General features: G+C 42.6%; 1 protein-coding gene and 1 long non-coding RNA gene across 13 annotated transcripts in view; one reads left to right on the forward strand and one right to left on the reverse strand.

Annotated features, from left to right (window-relative positions):
• Positions 1-9686, reverse strand: part of BORCS5 (BLOC-1 related complex subunit 5) — a 100297-nt gene extending 90611 nt beyond the window's left edge. For 6 of the 12 annotated variants that reach the window (XR_014081978.1, XR_014081977.1, XR_014081980.1 and 3 more), the window contains exons 1-2: positions 9274-9686; positions 6648-6791 (exon numbers count right to left, since the gene is read on the reverse strand). Coding sequence is in view for 8 of the 12 variants with exons in the window: in XM_081589299.1 (XP_081445425.1) it covers positions 6648-6791; positions 9274-9331 (202 nt within the window). In the remaining 4 variants the exon portion in view is untranslated. Of the gene's footprint in view, positions 1-6647; positions 6792-7751 lie in introns of all 12 variants that reach the window. The other 6 variants (XR_014081979.1, XM_081589300.1, XM_081589296.1 and 3 more) reach the window with 4 other exon arrangements.
• On the forward strand, positions 1985-9336 carry LOC145545260 (uncharacterized). The gene is made up of 2 exons (XR_014081981.1): positions 1985-5008; positions 6516-9336. It is a non-coding gene; the product is annotated as an uncharacterized LOC145545260 (long non-coding RNA).
• Positions 9687-20098: the final 10412 nt, after the last annotated feature.

Genomic DNA, 20098 nt, shown 5'->3' on the forward strand with positions numbered 1-20098 from the left:
ACCAAGTGCCTGGATGCTCAAGTTGTTTATATAAAATGGTGTAATATTTGTACATAACCTATGCAATGCTCCCGTATACTTTAAAACATCTCTAGATTACTTATAGTGTCTAATACAATGCAAATACTATGGAAAATGATGCAAATGCTACATAAGTAGTTGCTGGTGCTCAGAAAAATTCAAATTTTGTTTTTTGGAACTTTCTGGAATTTTTTTCCTGAATATTTTCAATCTGCCCTTGGGTGAATCTGTGGGTGCAGAACCCACAGATATGGAAGGCTGAATGTAATGACTTTAACAGATCATAACCCACTGAATAAAATAGGATTTCACTGTTCCACACTGACTTAAATAAATGAATAAATACTGGGGAGAAGAGAAGGGTCTTCCTTACAGTAAAATGCAAACCAATAAATGTAGAAGGAATGATAAAAGTCAGAAAACCACTATTTGGAAACCATCACTGTATAGTTAATTCAAGCAAGAAATATCAATGGATATTGTAACCGGTGAAAGAAATGGTCTTGAAAAACAAGATTACACAGTCTCACAATATCTCCTCAAAAACAGTCATCATAAAAAAAAAAGAAAAAACCTTATAACAATAATGGGCAAAACTGACATTCTTATATAAATAAAAACAGAAAGAATTTGCTTCCAGATGACCTGCACTGTAAGAAATGCTACAAGAAGTTCTCCAAACTAAGAACAAATTTCATCAGTGGAAGCTTCAATCTATAGGAAGGGATTAAGAATTCCTGAAATGATAAGCACACGAGTAGATATTCTATATATAGATTTTCTTCTCTTAATTTCTTTACAAGATATTATTTAAGGGTCTTTAGTAAAAGGCACAGACACACCTTCTTAGAGACTTTATGGAAAGAAACAAGAACGGATACAGGCTCAGATTTACTGGGTGAGGAACAAAGTGAGGTTGCTCTCACAAATCTTCTCCATGGTTTAGAGTGACCACTCTCCTGGTACGTCCTGCTCTCCTGAATAAGACTCACACTTTGCTGGTTAACGGTCACATGTAAAAGGTTAACTGAAGCGCTATTACACATACAACGTAACAGGTAATAAAGGAATGAATTATCAACATTTCAAAGACAGTACCTGGGGGGAAACTATACTCTTAGGATCAACCATGGGTCTGGAGGTCACGGTTAAGCCATTCAGAGAAGACTGTGGCTCTGATTAAGAATCACCCCTGGTTCCCTCCTTTGTCACTCCACTTTCCAATGTGGAGGTAAGGCCTGGCAGGTGGCAGAGGCAGGTCTCCGATGAATGCCAGGGCCAACTTCCTTTATTATTTTATTTGTCTGGCTAATAGGTGGGTGAGTGAGAAACACATGAATAAACTGGTCATTTGAAACCCAGCTCCCTCGTGTTCTTCATATCAACCTTTTCCATCGATTCATGCTTCTCCCACCCACCATCCTCCACTTAAACTTCAAGCACTATCTCTCAACTTTACACATGATTTCAGAAGCTTCACTGCTGTTTTGCGAGATTTTGCTCCACCAAGGAAAGTCTCAGGCTCGTTTTAATTGTCAAAACCTCCTTCATGTATATCATCTTCTTAACAACCAAGCACAGAACTCCCAACAGATCTGCTTAGTACCACTGAAGCTTTTACACTATATATGCTGGTAATAAGACAGTCCCTTTCCTAGGCAACAAGACAATATTATGTTTGTATCCAAGGTCAGTTGCAAACAACATCATACGTGTACACACCACCATGTCCTCACTCCCATGCATATATATTTATCACCAGGAGTGAACAGTCTTATAACTTTGATACATAAAACATCAATATTGCATTTCTCTTGTATTTCATTTCTGTAGAATAACATAAAAAACAGTGAGATTCATTGAAAAATATGAGTGGTTGAATTTTAAGTAAGAAATCCTCTGGGAATCTAATTTGCATCAAATCTACATTTTGCTTTTGTGCTCTGTCACAGTCATTTGTTGCTACTTTCTAATTTTTTAATTTCTCCTTTTCTCTTAAGTGTGTTACATTTCAAAATAAGTTGCTACTTCAGAGACCTCTAGGAAAGAAAGGAAATTCTTTAGGCTTAAAAGAGGAACCATGCTAATGTAACGTTACTTGGCATGCATGTGGAGCATAAATTATACCCTGCGATGTTTACCCAAAAGGGTTAAGACCAAAGAAAGAATCTGCTTGCTTATTTAAAAGAAAAAAACACACACATTACCTCAGTCAGAGAATCGCCCCAAACTCGCCCAGGCACAGCCTCGGCAGATCACCCACCAGCATTAGCATTGTATCAGATGACATTACGGAACAATAGTGAACTCTGTGCAGGGCTTGAATATATTGTTTTGAAAGAATACACTGTCATTAACTTGAATAAAGCTTTCTGAAATCAAACCTGCGGGTACAGCCCTCACTGTGTGGCCCTTTTACTACTTTGAGAAACAGCCTCATCCCAAAAGCATCAGAAGAGGAAAAAAAGAGATTAGGAATAATGGCAACAGTGATGAGTCACCCCTGCCCAGTCCTGCAGGCAGATGCAGGGCTTTATACCAGGCGGAACAACGTCAAAGCAGAAGGCTCAGGACTTCCTTCCCTGGTGGTCCAGTGTTTAAGAAACCACCTTCCAATGCAAGGGACGTGGGTTCCATCCCTGGTTGGGGAAACTAAGGTCCCACAGGCCATGGGCCAACCAAGCCTGCACACGGCAACTAAGACTCAACACAGCCAAAAATAATAAGTAAATAATTAAAAAAAAAAAAAAAGGTAGGAGGCTCTGTAAGGAACAAAGCACCTGAAAATCCAAACCAGCTGATGTCCATCACCTTATTTCCCTTTATAGCCTCGTGATTCTTATCATGCGTTTCCCTAGAATTGGAAACTGAGTTGTTTTTTTAAAAAAAGCATATCTTCTAATATATTTGTTTCAGGTGTACAACAGTGATTTGGTATTTTTATACCTTACAGAAAGATGACCATGATAAATCTACCATCTATCAACACCAAGAGTTATTCCAGTATTACCAATTGTATTCCTGATGCTGTGCTTTACACCCTGGGACTTGTCTATTTTATAACTGCAAGTCTGTACCTCTTAACCTCCCCCACAACTCCCCTCCCCTCTGGCAACCACCAGTGCATTCTCTGCATCTAGGAGTCTGAAACTGAGTCTTATTCCACGTACAAAATAGTTTAAACTCGATATCTAGATGCCAACTTGAGATGGCAGTTCTCTAGGCCATGAACTGAAGCTCTCTAAATGCCAATGTTTAATCTAGAAAGTGGAAAGAACAGAGGACATCCCTGGCGGTCAGGTGGTTAGGATGCCACCCTCCCAATGCAGGTGGCCCAGGGTTCAGTTTCTGGTCAGGGAACTAGATCTCACATACCGCCGAGGAAAATTTTGCATGCTGCAACCAAGACCGGTTGCAGCAAAAGAAAGGAAGGAAGGAAAGAAAGAAAAGAAGGGAAGGAGGGGAAGGGGGAAGTGAGGAAAGAAAGAAGGGAGGAAGTGGGAAAAGAAAGAAAGGTCACACATAGTACGGGAGGTAAGGATTAGCTACAGTTACTGTTAATATCATGACTATACTCACTATTTCCACCCAACTATCCCCCTGGCCTACCTTTTCTAATCACCATCCAAGACGTTTACTTCTTCCTGAGTGAAGCACGAGCGGTAACTTAAATGCTCACTGGGTTTTTTGGTTTCCCTGCAGCCTGGCCTCTGCCTCTTGTTGCCATTTCTGTTTTCACATCCCTCTCAGCACTCGCATAAAGTGATTTTCCTACCTTCAGTAGCCAAATCCCAAGATTCCTCTTAACTACAAGCTACTTTTCGCGAGCTTTCCTCTCTCCGGCACCTGTTCTCAATGATCTCAACAACCAAGGTTCAAAGAGGTGAAAAACAAAGCCAGGGAAACAGAGCCAGTTGGTAGCTAAGTCCCAATGAAAATCCAGGTTATGGAAGCTTTGTAAACTGTTGGTGAGAATATAATTTGGTGCAGCCGCTATGGGAAAACAGTATGGAGGTTCCTTAAAAAACTAAAAAGAGTACTACCATACGATGAAGCAATCCCACTCCTGTGCATATATTCAGAAAAAAACAAAAACACTAAATTGAAAAGATAGAAGCACCCCAATGTTCACAGCAGCATGATTTACAAGTAACAAGATACGGTAACAACCATGTGCTCATCAGCAGATTCCCGGATTAAGATGTGGTAATATATGTACAATGGAATATTAGCCTTAGAAAAGAATGAAATACTGCCATTTGCAGCAATGTGGATGGACCTGGAGAATATTATGCTTCATGACAGAAGTCAGACAGAGAAAAGCCAAATACTATATGATATCACATATATGCAGAATCTAAAGCATAATAAAAATGAATGTATATGCAAAACAGAAGCAGACTTACAGATGTAGAAAAAAAACAACTTGTAGTTACTAAAGAGGAGAGGAAGGAGGGAGGGACAAATTAGAGGTATGAAATTAACACATGCAAACTATCATACATAAAATAGATAAGCCACATGGATACACTGTATAGCACAGGAAATTATGCCCATTATATTGAAATAACTTATAATGGAACATAATCTACAAAATACTGAATCATTATCCAGTACACCTGAAACTAACAGACTACTGCAAATCAACTACACTTGGATAAAAAATAATAAAACCCAGGGAGCAATGCAACCATGTTCAGCTGTGTTGCATTAACTGCAGTGCACTAACTATTCACTCCCAGGGTTCCCAGGGACGATTTTAAATCTGAGGTTAACTTGCCTTCACACCAAACCTTCTTGTAGATGCTTCCCCTACTAGTCACCTTATCATAAAGTATGAGTTAGTTCAAATGCTCAAAGAAGAAACAGTAATTCCAGAAAAATATTAAATATATCTCAAAGTTCTGGGTGTTTTTTTTTTTAAGTTTTTTGTTTGCTTTCAGAATTTCCCTGAAGTGGGACAGGGGCTTCCCTGGTGGCTCAGACAGTAAAAGAATCTGCCTGCAATGCAGGAGGCCCAGGTTCAATCCCTGGGTTTGGAAGATCCCCCTGGAGAAGGGAATGGCTCCCCACTTCAGTATTCTTGCCTGGAGAATCCCATGGACAGAGGAGCCTGGTGGGCTACAGTGCAACGAGTCACAAAGAGTTGGATGAAACTGCGTGACTAACACTTTCACTTCTTAAAGTGGGGACAAAAATAGATCACACAGGCCTCATTCAGTTATATAAATGTAACATGTTTTCTATATTATACTATACCAGGTTAAGTAAACCAGGGTAGGTCAACTAACTCATTTATACTTCCTCATGTTTTGTGAGGAGAGGAAGACAGAAAGACTTTGGGAGGAGAGAGGGCATAGTTAACAGGAAGAAGAGGCATGATCAGGGTGACTGTGAGCAGCGCTACTTGCAACTCCAGAAGCGATCAAGGACAGCACACAAGTGTCCACCTCTAAGTTTCTAAAGATAAAGGTGTATCTTTTAAATCTGATTGCACAAGGATATATGAAGATGGAAAATTCATTAATGCCAGCTTCTTTGGAGGATCACATATTCCTTAAAACAACAGAAACTAATGAGAAGATGGGTAACAGGATACAACGTGCTGTTTTGTGTAAGAACCAGATGAGTTTACTGAAGTCTGACACTGAGGCCTGCGGGGAAAGACTGAAAGCCTGTATTTCCTCATCTGTAAAGCAGATGAAGCACTGGGAAGAATGAGGTGGTACATGGATCATTTATAAAGCACCATTTGGGTTTATTTTTGTTTTTTAAGAACAGCCTGGAATAGTGTAACTAGTAGATTTGACATCAGTGATACAGGTTGAAGTTCAACCTCTATATGCTAGTTGTCTGATCAGGCACAAGTCATTCAAACATATGTAATGATGTAAGAACTAAAGAGTTAATATATATGTTGTGTAGGGGAAGGAAACTTTTAATATAAATAGTTCTATAAATGTAAGATGTTTTCTATTATACTGGACCAGGTTAAGTAAACCAGGGAAGGTCAACTAAATCATTTATAGTTCCTCATTTTTTGTGAGGAGAGGAAGACAGAAAGAGTGATTCTTACAGCAGAAACCCCATTCAGTTAAGAGAAAATCATTGGTCTTTGGGACACCCACATATACTTTGTAAGTGTGCTAGTTGCTCAGTTGTGTCTGACTCTTTGTGACCCATGGACTGTAGCCAACCAGGCTCCTCTGTCCATGGAATTCTCCAGGCAAGAATTCTGGAGTGGGTTGCCAGGCCCTTCTTCAAGGGGTCTTCCCAGTCCAGGGATTGAACCCAGGTCTCCGACATTGCAGGCAGATTCTTTACCATCTGAGCCACCAGGGAACCCCAGAGTGACCTACAGATATCAATTAAGTATAATTGTTCTATTGTGTCAGTTAGGATCTGTGCTACCTTACTGACTTTCTGTCTGGAAGGTCTGTCCCCTGATGTCAGTGGGGGACTTACTATATTCAATATCCTGTAATAACCTATAGTGGAAAAGAATCTGAAAAAGAATATACTCACACACAAACACATAACTGAATCACTTTGCAGTATACCTGAAATTAATACAATCTTGTAAATCAACTATACGTCAATAAATTTTCTTTAATGCAAACCCTTACCTTTCAAAAGTGGCTGGAAGGTTGGAATCTCTTGTAACTTGATGACATCAGGATCGTTGCTGACGTTCCTTGAGGCCTGGGAGCCTTGAGCTACAACCACAATATCGTCCATCTTGGCTCTATGCTTAGCTGGAGAAGGGGTCACTGAAAATAAAGTTACATTGCTCAGGAGTTGCATGTTATTTAGCCACCTCTGTCTCAACAAGGCTGTTTTCACTGTAGTCATTAAAAAGGACATTCTTACACATAAAAAAATGCTAACCGTACTTACCCTGGTGGGGGGGGCTGGGGTGGGGGAGATGAATTACAGAGAACCTCTGTTTTCTATGGTATTAAAAAATCCTCAAACTTTACAGGAACGTATTCCATCTATTGCAGAAGGAAATGGCAACCCACTCCAGTATTCATGCCTGGAGAATTCTATGGACCAAAGAGCCTAGTGGGCTACGGTCCACGGGGTCGCAAAGAGTCAGACACGAATAAGCAACTAACACACATGTGCCATCTATAAAAGTGCTTTTGTAACTAAAAGTTTATTCAACACACAAAATAAGCAGATTGTTTTTAACTTTTGTTTCTCTGATCCTCCTGATGTTTGTCCCTATTTCCCAATGAGAAAATAAGGGTACAAGATTTAGCTGTGACTTATTCAAGATCAACAGTGCTAGAGACAGTTAAGAAGGGAATGGGAGGTAAATGGATTATTGGTATACATGGCCCATCACTGCCATGCTGGGGTTGCAAAGCTGTAGCCACCCTACCACAGTAAGCATGGTATGTTGAATAGATCCTACTTACAGCTAAAAAAAAAAAAAAACTAACCCTGATTCTCAATCCTAGATGACCACACCAGCCCCCTGGCCCCTTAAAGTCACAGGGCAGAAAGAACCAGTGGGACAACAGTAGGCTGAGCCAAAATTAAGAAATTTGAAGGACTGCTAAAGAGGCAGATCAATTTCAGGTTTCTAGGCAAATGTAATCCATTTAGAAGGAAGTGATTTAAGGACACCTCAGACCAAGACATCCTGCGTTCCAAACATCTGGTTGGGGCAAGAATGAATCTTTATTGCTTTACACTCTAGAAGGTAGTATTTGCAGGCTTACCATAATCATGTCTCAAAGGTTGATCCAAACATGCCATAGAACCATCCTGCCTCCTGCAGGCTAAAGTCTCTGGAGGCTTGGCCTTCACTCTTAAAATCTCAGCTGCTTTCATTGCTCTTCAAGAAATCTCTCTTAGCCTCTTTTGGTAATTTACCTAATGTTTTTACAAACCTCAAGCCAGAAATCTTTCCTGGGACAAAGTGATTCCTCCATCCCCAGACTCCAGAGGAAAACAGACTTCACTAGATTCTAGGTAGCCTCTATTACTTGTCTGTAAAATGGGGCTACAAAGAGGATTAAACATGAACACATGTGACGCACTTAGCCTATACTATTCGGCAGTATTGGTTAGTATGCTCTGGTACTGGTCAGAGCCCATGCTATTGGTTAGAAGGTAAACAAGCCTATTAAAAAGATGACACACTTCTTGCAAAATATGATTCTTGCCTGACACAGAGGCAAGAAAGTAAAGGGTAACAATTATTACCGTATTTGTTATAAGATACTGCATTCTGGATCTTCCAAAGAAATAAAAATGTAGCTGTAGATACTGCTCACAGTTAAAAGCTATTTCAATCTAGCCCCCAGAATGGTCTGAACTAGCCTTGACGGTCACATTTCAGTGTGGAATACCTTTAGCTCTGTTAACTTCTATATTTCTGAATTAAACGTCCTACCAAGGTCAGAGCAGTCCTATCTATGACCAGAGCTCTTTTTAGGCCCCAGATATAAGCCAGTTTGGATTAACCACTCCAGAGCTTATTATCCAGGGCAGCCCCAGTGGTCCTAGGGTTTCGTGCGTAACAAATTAAAAATAAAGGTGAAAACGATCCTCAATTAAGCATCAACTGTTTTATTAATTGAGCGCTCACTACATTACAGGAACAAAAATCCTCCCATTTCTACATTAAACTCGAAGATAAATATAAAAAATATGGACGGAGAAAGAGTAGGGCAAAACATCAGAACTTGCCTTCATGGCCAACTTCTATATGAGAAAGGGAGCCGAGACACCTTCCGATGGGAAGATGCAGTTTCTGGACATGTTCGCAAGCAAGGGTTCAAAGCGATTGTACACCTGTCACACGCCCCTTCTGAAAAAGAATTTCTAGGACCCACTTTTAAGGAAGAATTTGTTCTTTGAGGTTCTATGACACATCCACTGTGCGACCCCCATCTCACTCTGCCAGTCATGAATACTAAGGCCAAATATTAATTAGATCGTCTTTCAAGGAGTAAGCTGCAGCTGAGACAAATAGCTGTTTTGAAAATCAAAAATGGGCTTGGGCGCCCACGCTGGCTTAGCTTGCAATCACAGCACTGGTTTCCAACAGGGGAATTAAGGCTAGGACAGATGATGGCTTTTTTTTTTTTTTTTTGCTTTTTTAAGAAAAAAAGCACGGCGAGGGCTTTCTGTGCGTTCCCGTCCGCCGGTCCCAGTCCCCAGCAAGCTGGGAAGGCAGCCCGCCCGGCAAGCAGGCAGGGCTGGCTGGAGGAGGGTGGAAGTAGTTAGGACACCGACCTGAGGAGTTCAGATCGTTGGGTCGGCTCTCGGCCTCGGAGCTCTGCTCACTACCCATGGTGCCGGCAGCGGTGGCAGCGGAGGAACGACGGAACGGGTGGCGACCGCTCAGGCGGAGGGGCGACAGAGCAGGGACCGGGGGACCGAGATGCGGAGGCTACACCGGCTGCGATATGGGGATGGCGCGCCCAGCCCACGCAGGGGCGCGGACGGTGGGGGACGGAGAGGCCCTATTTGGGGAAAGGCTTGCAGGGAGGGGCCGCGGGGGTGCACGCCGCTCGCCCGCCCTCCTTCTTTGGGGAAACCAAAGGCAAGGAGGCGGGTGATCGCCGGGAACCAGCCACGCCTGCGACTGGCGGGCGGCGCCGCAATCACTCACTCGCTCCAGGGGCCCGCAGGTTCGTTCCTTCCGCGACGCGGATTGGCAGCGACGGCGGCGATCGGCGGTCAGTTCCGGGTTAGAGTGCCCCGCCTCCTGCCCGAGGGAGGGCTGGGAGACCCACGCTTCCCAGTACAGCGGGCGCAGCCTTAAAGGGCCAGATCGCCTCAAACGCAGAGCCGCTCTAAGATTGCGTCGGTTCCTGCGGTAGTGATGCGAGTCACCTTTAAGCATCATCTACACGCTAGGCACGTTACCTCTATAGTTAGAAATTTACTAGTGGGTTTTTGAGGGGTTTGTTTTTGCCTGTGTTTGGGTTGTTTTTTTTTTTTTAATGTATTGTTCTTTTTTCGTTTTTTAAAATGACATTTGTTTATTTTTGGTTGTGCTGGGTCTTCCTTGCTGCGATAGGGCTTTCTCTAAGTTGCGTGGTACAGCGGCTACTCTTTACTAAGGTGCCTGGGCTTCTCATTACGGTGGTTTCTCTTGTCGCACTGCTTGGGCTCTAGATCACTGGTTCAGTAGTTGTGGTGCATGGGCTTAGTTGTCCTACTGCATGTAGAATCTTCCCAGACCAGGGATTGAACCCCTGTCCCCTTGCATTGGCTGGCAGATTCTTTACCACTAAGCCACTGTGCTATGCTTAGTCACTCAGCCCTGATTGACTCTTTGCGACCCCATGGACTGTAACCCACCAGGCTCCTCTGTCCATGGGGATTCTCCAGGCAAGAATACTGGAATGGGTTGCCATGCCCTCCTCGAGGGGATCTTCCCAACCCATTGATCCAGCCTAGGTTTCTTGCACTGCAGGCAGATTCTTCACTATTGGAGCCACTAGGGAAGCCCTTTTGATATATTTTTTTAATTGAGATGTAATTGACATATAACATTATATTAGTTTCAGATGTACAACATATGACTCGATATTTGCATATGTATGCTGCAAAATTTTAAATCCTCTTTTACAGGTGGAAAAAGAGAGGTGCTGGATAGATGCAGATATGTAATCCACAACATCAAAACACAAAGTTCCTATTTTAGTTCCAAAAGCTGGGAGTTTGTCAGTGGCAACCATACAAAAAAAAAATACTAGATGGTGAAGGAAGGAGCTGGAAATGAGAGAAGAATAAATAGAAAATGCTGATTCTTGTGTTAGGGTGTTTGTGCATCTTCAAAAGAAAGTGGATGCCCCAAGTCTACTTTCTGGGAACCTTGACAGTTTACCCACAGGCATTCTGAAAGTAGAAAAGGCAAGAAGGAAGTAGAGATAATGTGTAACAGAGACTGTCAACTTTGGCAGGTCAAGGATGTCAAGGTAGCAATGCTTTCCCATTCAGGAATTGGGTGGCTATGGCATTTTCAGAACTTTACTGCTCATATTGTTTGTTTCATGAAATTTTCAGTTAATGCCCTGAGTTTTCAAATAAACTATGCTTCCATTATATATATATATGTATATGTATTTACAAATTGAGTCAAAATCTTATTTTTTTAATTTTTAAAAACTTTTTATTTTATATTGGTGTATAAGCCAGTTGGGCTTCCCAGGTGGCGCAAGTGGTAAAGAACCCGCCTGCCAATGCAGAAGACATAAAAGCTGCGGGTTTGATCCCTGGGTTGGGAAGATCCCCTGAAAGAGGGGCATGGCTACCCACTCCAGTATTCTTGCCTGGAGAATCCCATGGACAGAGATGCCTGGTGGGCTATAGTTCATAGGGTTGCAAAGAGTCAGTCACAAGTGAAGTGACTTAGCATTCATAAGCCGATGAACAATGTTGTAATAGTTTCAGATGGACAGAAAAAGTACTCAGCCATACATATACACGTATCCATTCTCCCCTGCAAACTCCCTTCTCCTCCAGACTGTCACATAACATTGAGCAGAGCTCCCTGTGCTGTCCAGTAGGTCCTTGTTAATTTTCCATTGTAAATACAGCAGTGTGTACATGTCAATCCCAAACTCCCTAACTATCCCTTCCCCCCTGGCAACCATAAATTCATTCTCTAGGTCTGTGAGTCTGTATCTATTTTGTAAATAAGTTCATTTGTATCATTTCTTTTTAGATTCTGCATATAAGAGATATCATATGATATTTCTCTTTTCCTGCCTGACTTACTTCACTCAGTATGACAATCTCTAGGTCCATCTATGATGCTGCAATTGGCATTATTTCATTCTTTTAAATGGCTTAGTAATATTCCATTGTTTTATTTTTTTTATATATTTTAAGCTCATCTGATATCCATAAACAGATAACCTCTTCCTGGCAACTAGGTCGTAAGTGGTGAAACTAGGATTTAGGACTCTGATTACAAATCTCATGCTCTTTCTTTTGCTCACCACTACAGTACAATCATCCCTTGAGATTTATATAAACCACCAGGCTGATGGAACTGAAAGGGGTCTTGCCTGGGAAATTCCATGGACAGAGGAGCTTGGTGGGCTACAGTCCATAGGGGTCCCAAAAGAGTTTAGTGGCTAAACAACAACAGCAACAATGCATGTGGAATCTTAGCTCCCTGACCAGGGATTGAGACCACACCCACTACATTGGAAGCCAAAGTCTTAACCACAGGAACACCAGGGAAGTCCCAAAGGGTTTATTCTTGATCACACAGCTAATGAGTGATAAAACTAGGGTTCAAGTTTTCTAAAACTCATTAAGCCTCTATCTACTCCAGACTAGCTCCTTTTTCTGTGTCTTTATCCTGCTGGACACTCTGTGCCAGAAGCCTTGGAGGCTCCCAAGCCAGAAATCTGGTTAACCTCACCACCATATCCAACCTGTCCCCACATCTGTAAAGCCTCTCTCCTTAATTTATCTTCTGTGTCTGTTCACAGTTCAGGGCTTCCTGACTACTTCCATTCCTTGGAAAACAGGAGGCCTTTGGCCTCACTTCCTTCAATGCATCATTCATGTGACTGGCACAGGGAATTTTCTAGAATATCAGTCAGGTCGCTGAACCTGTCACTGCCCTGCTAAAAACCTTCAATAATCCTCATGGCTTCAGGATAAAGTTTCAAATTTAGCATATAAGAACCTCATTACTCTGACCCCAGCCTCTTACTCTATTCCTTTCTATACAGTCAGACTTCATGCTGGTCAGGACTAAATTCCCTGAGTAGTCAGCCTGTGTTTTCTCTGTCTAGAATATTCAGCTTTTCTCTGTCCGTCTCCTTAGCTGAACTTCATTCTTCAAGATTTAACTTAGAGTTGAAAACTTCTGTCCACACAAAACCCTGAACACAGGTGTTTATGGCAGCTTTATTCATAACCATCAAAATTTGGAAGCCACCAATGTGTCCTTGGTAAGTCACTTCAGCCATGTCCAACTCTTTGAAACCCCATGGACTCCAGCCCGCCAGGTTCCTCTGTCCATGGGATTCTCCAGGCAAGAACACTGGGGTGGGTTGTCATTTCCTTCTCCAGGGGATCTTCCCCACCCAGGGATTGAACCCACAGCTCTTATGTCTCCTGGATTGGCAGGTGGGTTCTTTACCACTAGAGCCACCTGGGAAGCCCAAGGTATCCTTAGTTGGGTATATAAACAACTTCTTGTCTAAACATTGGAAAAGAAAAATGAAGAGACACAGAGGAACCTCAAACACATATTAGAAAATGAAAGAAGCCAGTCTGAAAAGGCTGCATAGTGTACGACTCCAAGTACATGACATTCTAGAAAAGGCAAAAATATGGAGATAGTAAAAAAGACTTGTGTTTGCCAGGGTTTAGGAAAAGGGGAAGGGATGAATAGGCTAAACACAGAGGATTTGAGGGGCAGCAAAAATACTCTGTATGAAAACTGTAATGGTGGATACACACCATTATGCATTTGTCCAAGCCTGCAGAATGTACAACACTAGGAATGAAGCTAAGGTCAACTGTAGACTTGGAAGGATTTTGATGGGTGATTATAGGTTCATTGTACGTGCATGTGTGTGAGCTCCCTTGCACGGTTGTGTCTCACTCTTTGCAGCCCAGTGGACTATAGCCCAACAGGCTCCTCTGTCTATGGGACTTTTCAGGTAAGAATACTGGAGTAGGTTACCATTTCCTACTCCAAGGGATCTTCTCAACCCAGGGATTGAAACTGTGTCTCTTGCATCTCCTGCATTGGCAGGTGGATTCTTTATGGAGCCACCTGGGAAACCTGTGTAACAAATATACCTTTCTTCTGAGGGATGTTGGTAATAGAGCAGGCTATGCATGGATGGGGGCGGGGCCTATGGGAAATCTATGTACCTTTATCTCAATTTTGCTATGAACCTCAATTTTGCTATGCTCTTTTCATACTGTTCATGGGGTTCTTATTTTCTTGGGCTCCAAAATCACTGCAGATGATGACTGCAGCCATGAAATTAAAAGATGCTTGCTCCTTGGAAGAAAAGCTATGACACACCTAGACAGCATATTAAAAAGCAGAGACATTACTTTGCTGACAAAGGTCCATATAGTCAAAGCTTTGGTTTTTCCAGTAGTCACATGTGGATATGAGAGTTGGAACATAAAGAAGGCTGAGCACTGAAGAATTGATGCTTTTGAATTGTGGTGCTGGAGAAGACTCTTGAGAGTCCCTTGGACTGCAAGGAGATCCAACCAATCAATCCTAAAGGAAATCGGTCCTGAATATTCATTGGAAGGACTCATGCTGAAGCTGAAGCTCCAATACTTTGGCCACCTGATGCGGAGAGCCGACTCATTGGAATAGACTCTGATGCTTGAAAAGGTTGAGGGCAGGAGGAGAAGAGAGCAACAGAGATGGTTGGATGGCACCACCGACTCAATGGACATGAGTTTGAGCAAGCTTTGGGAAATGGTGAAGGATAGGGAAGCCTGGCATGCTGCAGCCCATGGGGTCACAAAGAGTCCAACATGACTGAGCAACCAAACAACAAAGGTGCTCTTAAAAAACAAAGTCTTAACAATTTTTGAACTTATGCACCTCCTCCCAGAAGTCCAGATTAGATGTCCTCCTCGTGAGCTTCCTTATCTAGCTTTTTCTATTATAACATGTAGTCTTTGCACAATCATTAACTTAACTGTGTTTCTCCCCCCCGAACTATAACTGAACAGTAAGGGATGTGTTTCTCCCCACTGAACTATAAGGATCTTGAAGGTAGGTATGTAGCCAAGCAGGACCCTCTGGGGCCTTCCCAGGACAGGCCCCTCCCTGACATCCTCTGTGGTAGTTCAGGCATATTTAATGAGGTTTTCAGGTGCTAAAAACCACCACCAATTTTTTCCAAATGGAAGAAATTAACTGCTTGATGATAGTAAGCAAGTAGCTCTTAATCCGTTTGGCACCTAAGGATTGATAATGTTACCTCACCATCAACCAATCAGAGAAATATGCTCAAATGACACACAACCTGGGAGCCTCCATCACCTGGCCTCTAAAAATGCTTTGCTGAAATCCTTTGGGGACTTAGGGAATTTTGGGGGGGGCACAAGCCACCTGTTTTCCTAGCATGGCCCTGCCATATACCTTTCCCTGCTCCACACTCCAAACTCTGACATTTTGGTTTGTTTGATCAGGCGCACGAACTTGTGTTTGTTAACAGATCTGTGTCTTATTGGTCTTTAATTTCCCAGTGCAAGTGCTCAATGTATATTTTCTGACTAAAATACTTTAAAAAAATCTGCCTCTACATAAATGGAGAGGTACTGTATTGGCAGAAGAGGATTAAGGCTCTCTTCACATACAGTAGAATATTGTATATGTGTGTCAGTTGCTCAGTCATGTCCAACTCTTTGCGACCCCACGGACTGTAGCTCACCAGGCTTCTCTGTTCATGGAATTCTCCAGACCAGAATAGTGGAGAGGGTTGCCATTCTCTTCTCCAGGGGATCTTCCCAATCCAGGGATCAAACCTGGGTCTCCTGCATTGCAGGCAGATTCTTTACCATCTGAGCAACGAGGAAGCCATTACTCAGCCATAAAAAGGAACAAAATTGTTCCTTGTAGAGACTTAGATGGACCTAGAGACTGTCATACACAGTGAAGTAAGTCAGCAAGAGAAAAATATCATATATTATTACATACATATGAAATCTAGAAAAATACTATGGTGGTTTAGTTGCTAAGTCGTGTTCAACTCTTGTGAAGCCATGGACTGTAGCCTGCCAGGCTTCTCTGTCCATGGGATTCTCCAGGCAAAAATACTGGAGTGGGTTGCCATTTCCTTCTCCAGGGGACCTTCCTGACCCAGGAATCAAACTTGGGTCTCCTGATCTTATTTACAGGGCAGGAATAGAGACACAGACATAGAAAACAAATGTATGGACACCAGGGGTGAAGGAAGGGGTGGGATAAATTGGGAGATGGGGATTGACACATATACACTATTGATGTATGTGTGTGTGTGTGTGTTTGTTGCTCAGTCATGTCTGACTCTTTGCTACCCCATGGACTGTAGCGCTCCAGGCTCCTCTGTCCATGGATTTCTCTAGGCAAGAATACTGCAGTGGGTTGCCATTCCCTTGTCCACACTATTGATACTATGTATAAAATACATAACTAATGAGAACCTACTATAACTCAGGGAAGTCTACTCATGCTCTGTGATGACCTGAATGGGAAGGAAATGTAAATAAGAGGGGATATATGTATGCACGGAACTAACTCACTTTGCTGTACAGCAGAAACTAACACAACATTGTAAAGCAACTATATTCTAATAAAAATTATTTTCAAAACAAGAATCTTTTCAGCAATGAGGTGGCAATGATAGCATTTCTAATTTAAACTCCTGGTCTGTATCAATAGAAAATTTGTCTTTAATCATTATTTTCATCAATGCCTTTCTCCTCGGCCTTTGCTTTTAGCTCCTCGAGTTTCTTCTGCTTCTCCTTCTGCTTCTGCTTGAATGCCTTATCTTCCTCATCCATCTCTTTGGCTTGTTTCTTGGGCTGCTTCAGGGGCTTCTTCTTGCCACCTTCGCAGCTCGACATGGCGCCTGCCGCCCCTTCCGCCAAATCTGAAGTTTCTAAGTGTGAAGGATCTACTTAGCTCCTAGAGTGGATCACCTGTGAAAGGAGAGCCCAAGAGTGTGATCTTGCTATGTACGGGACCCACATGTATATTATCTATGGAGATAAAATGTACTGAGCACATCAGTCACTGATTGCAATAGGAAAATTGCTCCAATGGTAATTCACTCTGGAGTTTTCTTTGGTAACCTTTCAAAACAAATATTTGCAACATTATTGAAATTCAAGAGCAGGTCATCCTTTGGATACAACTAGTCGAGTTAGTTTCACACAATGGACCATTGTTCACAGGCATCTCTAGCACCACATGCCTCCAGTAGCTATTGGTTAAAACTAGAGCTGTGGTTCTTAGGCCTAGACTAACAATCTACAGCTGCACGGTGCCTTAGGCTTGAAAGCTCTTTCATATTGATCAAAGTAGAGATATTGTGAAAGGTTAGAACCTTAGCAAGTGAAGTGTCAAAGGTTTAGTAACTTTGCACTTGTTCTCCTGTATATGGGGGTGGGTGGAGCGAGCATTGATTTAGAAACACACTTATAAAACCTATAACCTAGTCCTTCTTTTCCACTCATGCAATCAACGAATACATTTGCGTTAAATATTTACTATTATGTGTACCAGTGTGTGCTTGCAGGCTCAGTCACTCAGTCATGTTTGGCTCTTTGCAAAACCCATGGACTATAGCCCTGTAGCCAGGCTCCTCTGTCCATGGGATTCTCCAGGCAAGAATACTGGAGTGGGTTGCCATTTCTTTCTCCAGAGGATCTTTCCCACCAAGGGATCGAACCAGAGTCTCTTGTGTCTCCTGCATTGGCAGGCAGATTCTTTACCACTGTACCACCTGGGAAGCCCTCATTATGTATCAGGTACTATGCTAAATATTAGGGGTGACATTTTAATAACAGACACCATTGTTTTCAATAATAGATACTGTGTGGGTCACAACTAACTATGGAAAACTCTTAAAGAGAGGGGAATACCAGACCCTTACCTGTCTCCTGAGAAACCTGTATGTGGGTCAAGCAGCAATAGTTAGACTCTTACAAGGAACAACTGACTGGTTCAAAATTGGGAAAGGAGTATGACAAGGCTGTATATTGTCACTCTGTTTATTTAACTTATATGTAGAGTACATCATGCAAAATGTGGATGAATCAAACTGGAATCAAGATTACTGTGAGAAATATCAACAGCCTCAGATATGCAGATTATACCACTCTAATGGCAGAAAGTGAGAAGGAACTAAAAAACCTCTTGATGAGGGTAAAAGAGAAGAGTGAAAAGCTGGCAATAAACTAAGATCTTGGCATCCAGTCCCATCACTTCATGGCAAATAGAAGGGGAAAATGTAGAAGTAGTGACAGATTTTATTTTCTTGGGCTCCAAAATCAGTGCAGAAGGTGACTGTAGCCATGAAATTAAAAGACGCTTGCTCCTTGGAAGGAAAGCTATGACAAACCTAGACAGCATATTAAAAAGCAAAGACATCACTTTGCCAACAAAGGTCCATATAGTCAAAGCTATGGTTTTTTCAGTAGTCATGTGTTGGAGTATAAGAAAGGCTGAGCGGTGAAGAATTTATGCTTTCAAATTGTGGTGCTGGAGAAGACTCTTGAGAGTCCCTTCGACTGCAAGAATATCAAACAGGTCAATCCTACAGGAAATCAATCCTGAATATTCATTGGAAGGACTGATGCTGAAGCTGAAGCTCCAGTGCTTTGGTCACCCGATTCGAAGAGCTGGCTCATTGGAATAGAACCTGATGCTGGGAAAGATTGAAGGCAGGAGAAGAGGGAGGGCGACAGAGGACTAGATGGTTGGATGACATCACTGACTCAATGGACATGCGTTTGAGCAAACTTTGGGAGATAGTGAAGGACAATGAACCCTGGTGTGCTGCAGTTCATGGGGTCACAAAGAGTCAGACATGCCTTAGTGAGTGAAAAACAACCATTGTTTTCATCATTATTATTCATACCTATAAACAATAAATCCTGCCGAATCCCAAAGCCTTCCTGGAGTCTTGATTTGCACATTAGCTCAAGTATTGCCAACCTAATGAAGAACTCTCCATGCTTTGAACGATTGAATAGGATTCTCTTAACTATGCCTCATATAGAAGGCACTGCAAACTCTTGAATGTGAAGAGCGTGTGATCAGAGGTTGCGTCTGGGGAGGAGAACTAGATTGGGACACAGGGTGAGAGGCAGGGTTTTCACTCTACAGGTGTATCTGGGTTCAGCACAGTTCAGTATCAGACCACCAAAACAAGGCAGATATCTCAATAAAGTCACACAATTTTTTTTGGTTTCCCAGTGCCTATAAAAGTTATGCTTGGGGAAGCCCAGGTGGCTTAGTGGTAAAGAAACCGCCTGCCAATGCATGTGATGAGAGTTCGTCCCTGCTGGGGGGAAGATCCCCTGGAGAAGGAAATGGCAACCCACTCCAGTATTCTTGCCTGGGGAATCCCAGGGACAGAGGAGACTGGTGGGCTACAGTCCGTGGGATTGCAAAGAGTTTGACACAACTTAGCAACCAAATAGCAGAAGCAGCAACATAAACATTATGCTTATACCATATTGCAGTCTATTAAGTGTGTAATGGCATGACATCTAAAAATATACATCCATTAATGTTAAAATATTGCTAAAAAAAAGCTAGCTATCATTATAATCTTTGGGCTTCCCTAGTGACTCAGTGGTAAAGAATCCATCTGCCAATGCAGGAGATGTAGGTTCCATCCCAGGGTCAGGAAGATCCCCTGAAGAAGGAAACAGCAGTCCACTCCAGCATTCTTGCCTGGAGAATTCCATGGACAGAGAAGCCTGGTGGGCTACAGTTACAGGGTTGCAAGAGTCCGACCGGATTTATCGACTAAACAATAACAATCATCATAACATTTAGCAAGTCATAGCAGTAACACCAAAGATAACTGATGACAAATCACAATGCTAATAAACATAATAATTATGAAAAAGTTTTAACTATTGGGAGAATCATCAAAAGGTGACACAGAGATACAGATACTGTTGGAAACATGGCACCAATAGACTCACTCCAGGCAGGATTGCCACAAACCTTCAGTCGTTTGTTTTTTTTTAATGCAAAATCTGCTAAGTGCAATCAAAGGAGGTACGTCTGATGATGCACATTTTGTACTGCTTGACTTCCATCATGGGTTATTTGCCCTGTTCTCAGGGAATCCGAAGATGCAGATTCTCAAGCATACACCAGGGTTGAGCCCCCCGTCCTGCCTGCACGCACAGCCTGGATCCCGGGCATCGATGGGTGAGTGGGAGGTGTGGGAGGGGCTCCCGGCTCTCCGCGGTGCCCAGGGGACCTTTCCAGGTTGCTGGGAAGCAGCTCCGGGTTGCAGGGCGGGAACGTGCCCTTCCCCCTCTGGCAAACTTTCGGCCGCCGCAACGGAAGCAGGAACTCAGGAACCACAAACCC

The sequence above is a fragment of the Giraffa tippelskirchi genome, chromosome 4 (assembly GCF_054371585.1).
Source record: "Giraffa tippelskirchi isolate mGirTip1 chromosome 4, T2T-mGirTip1v1.2.pri, whole genome shotgun sequence".
Lineage (NCBI taxonomy): Eukaryota > Metazoa > Chordata > Mammalia > Artiodactyla > Giraffidae > Giraffa > Giraffa tippelskirchi.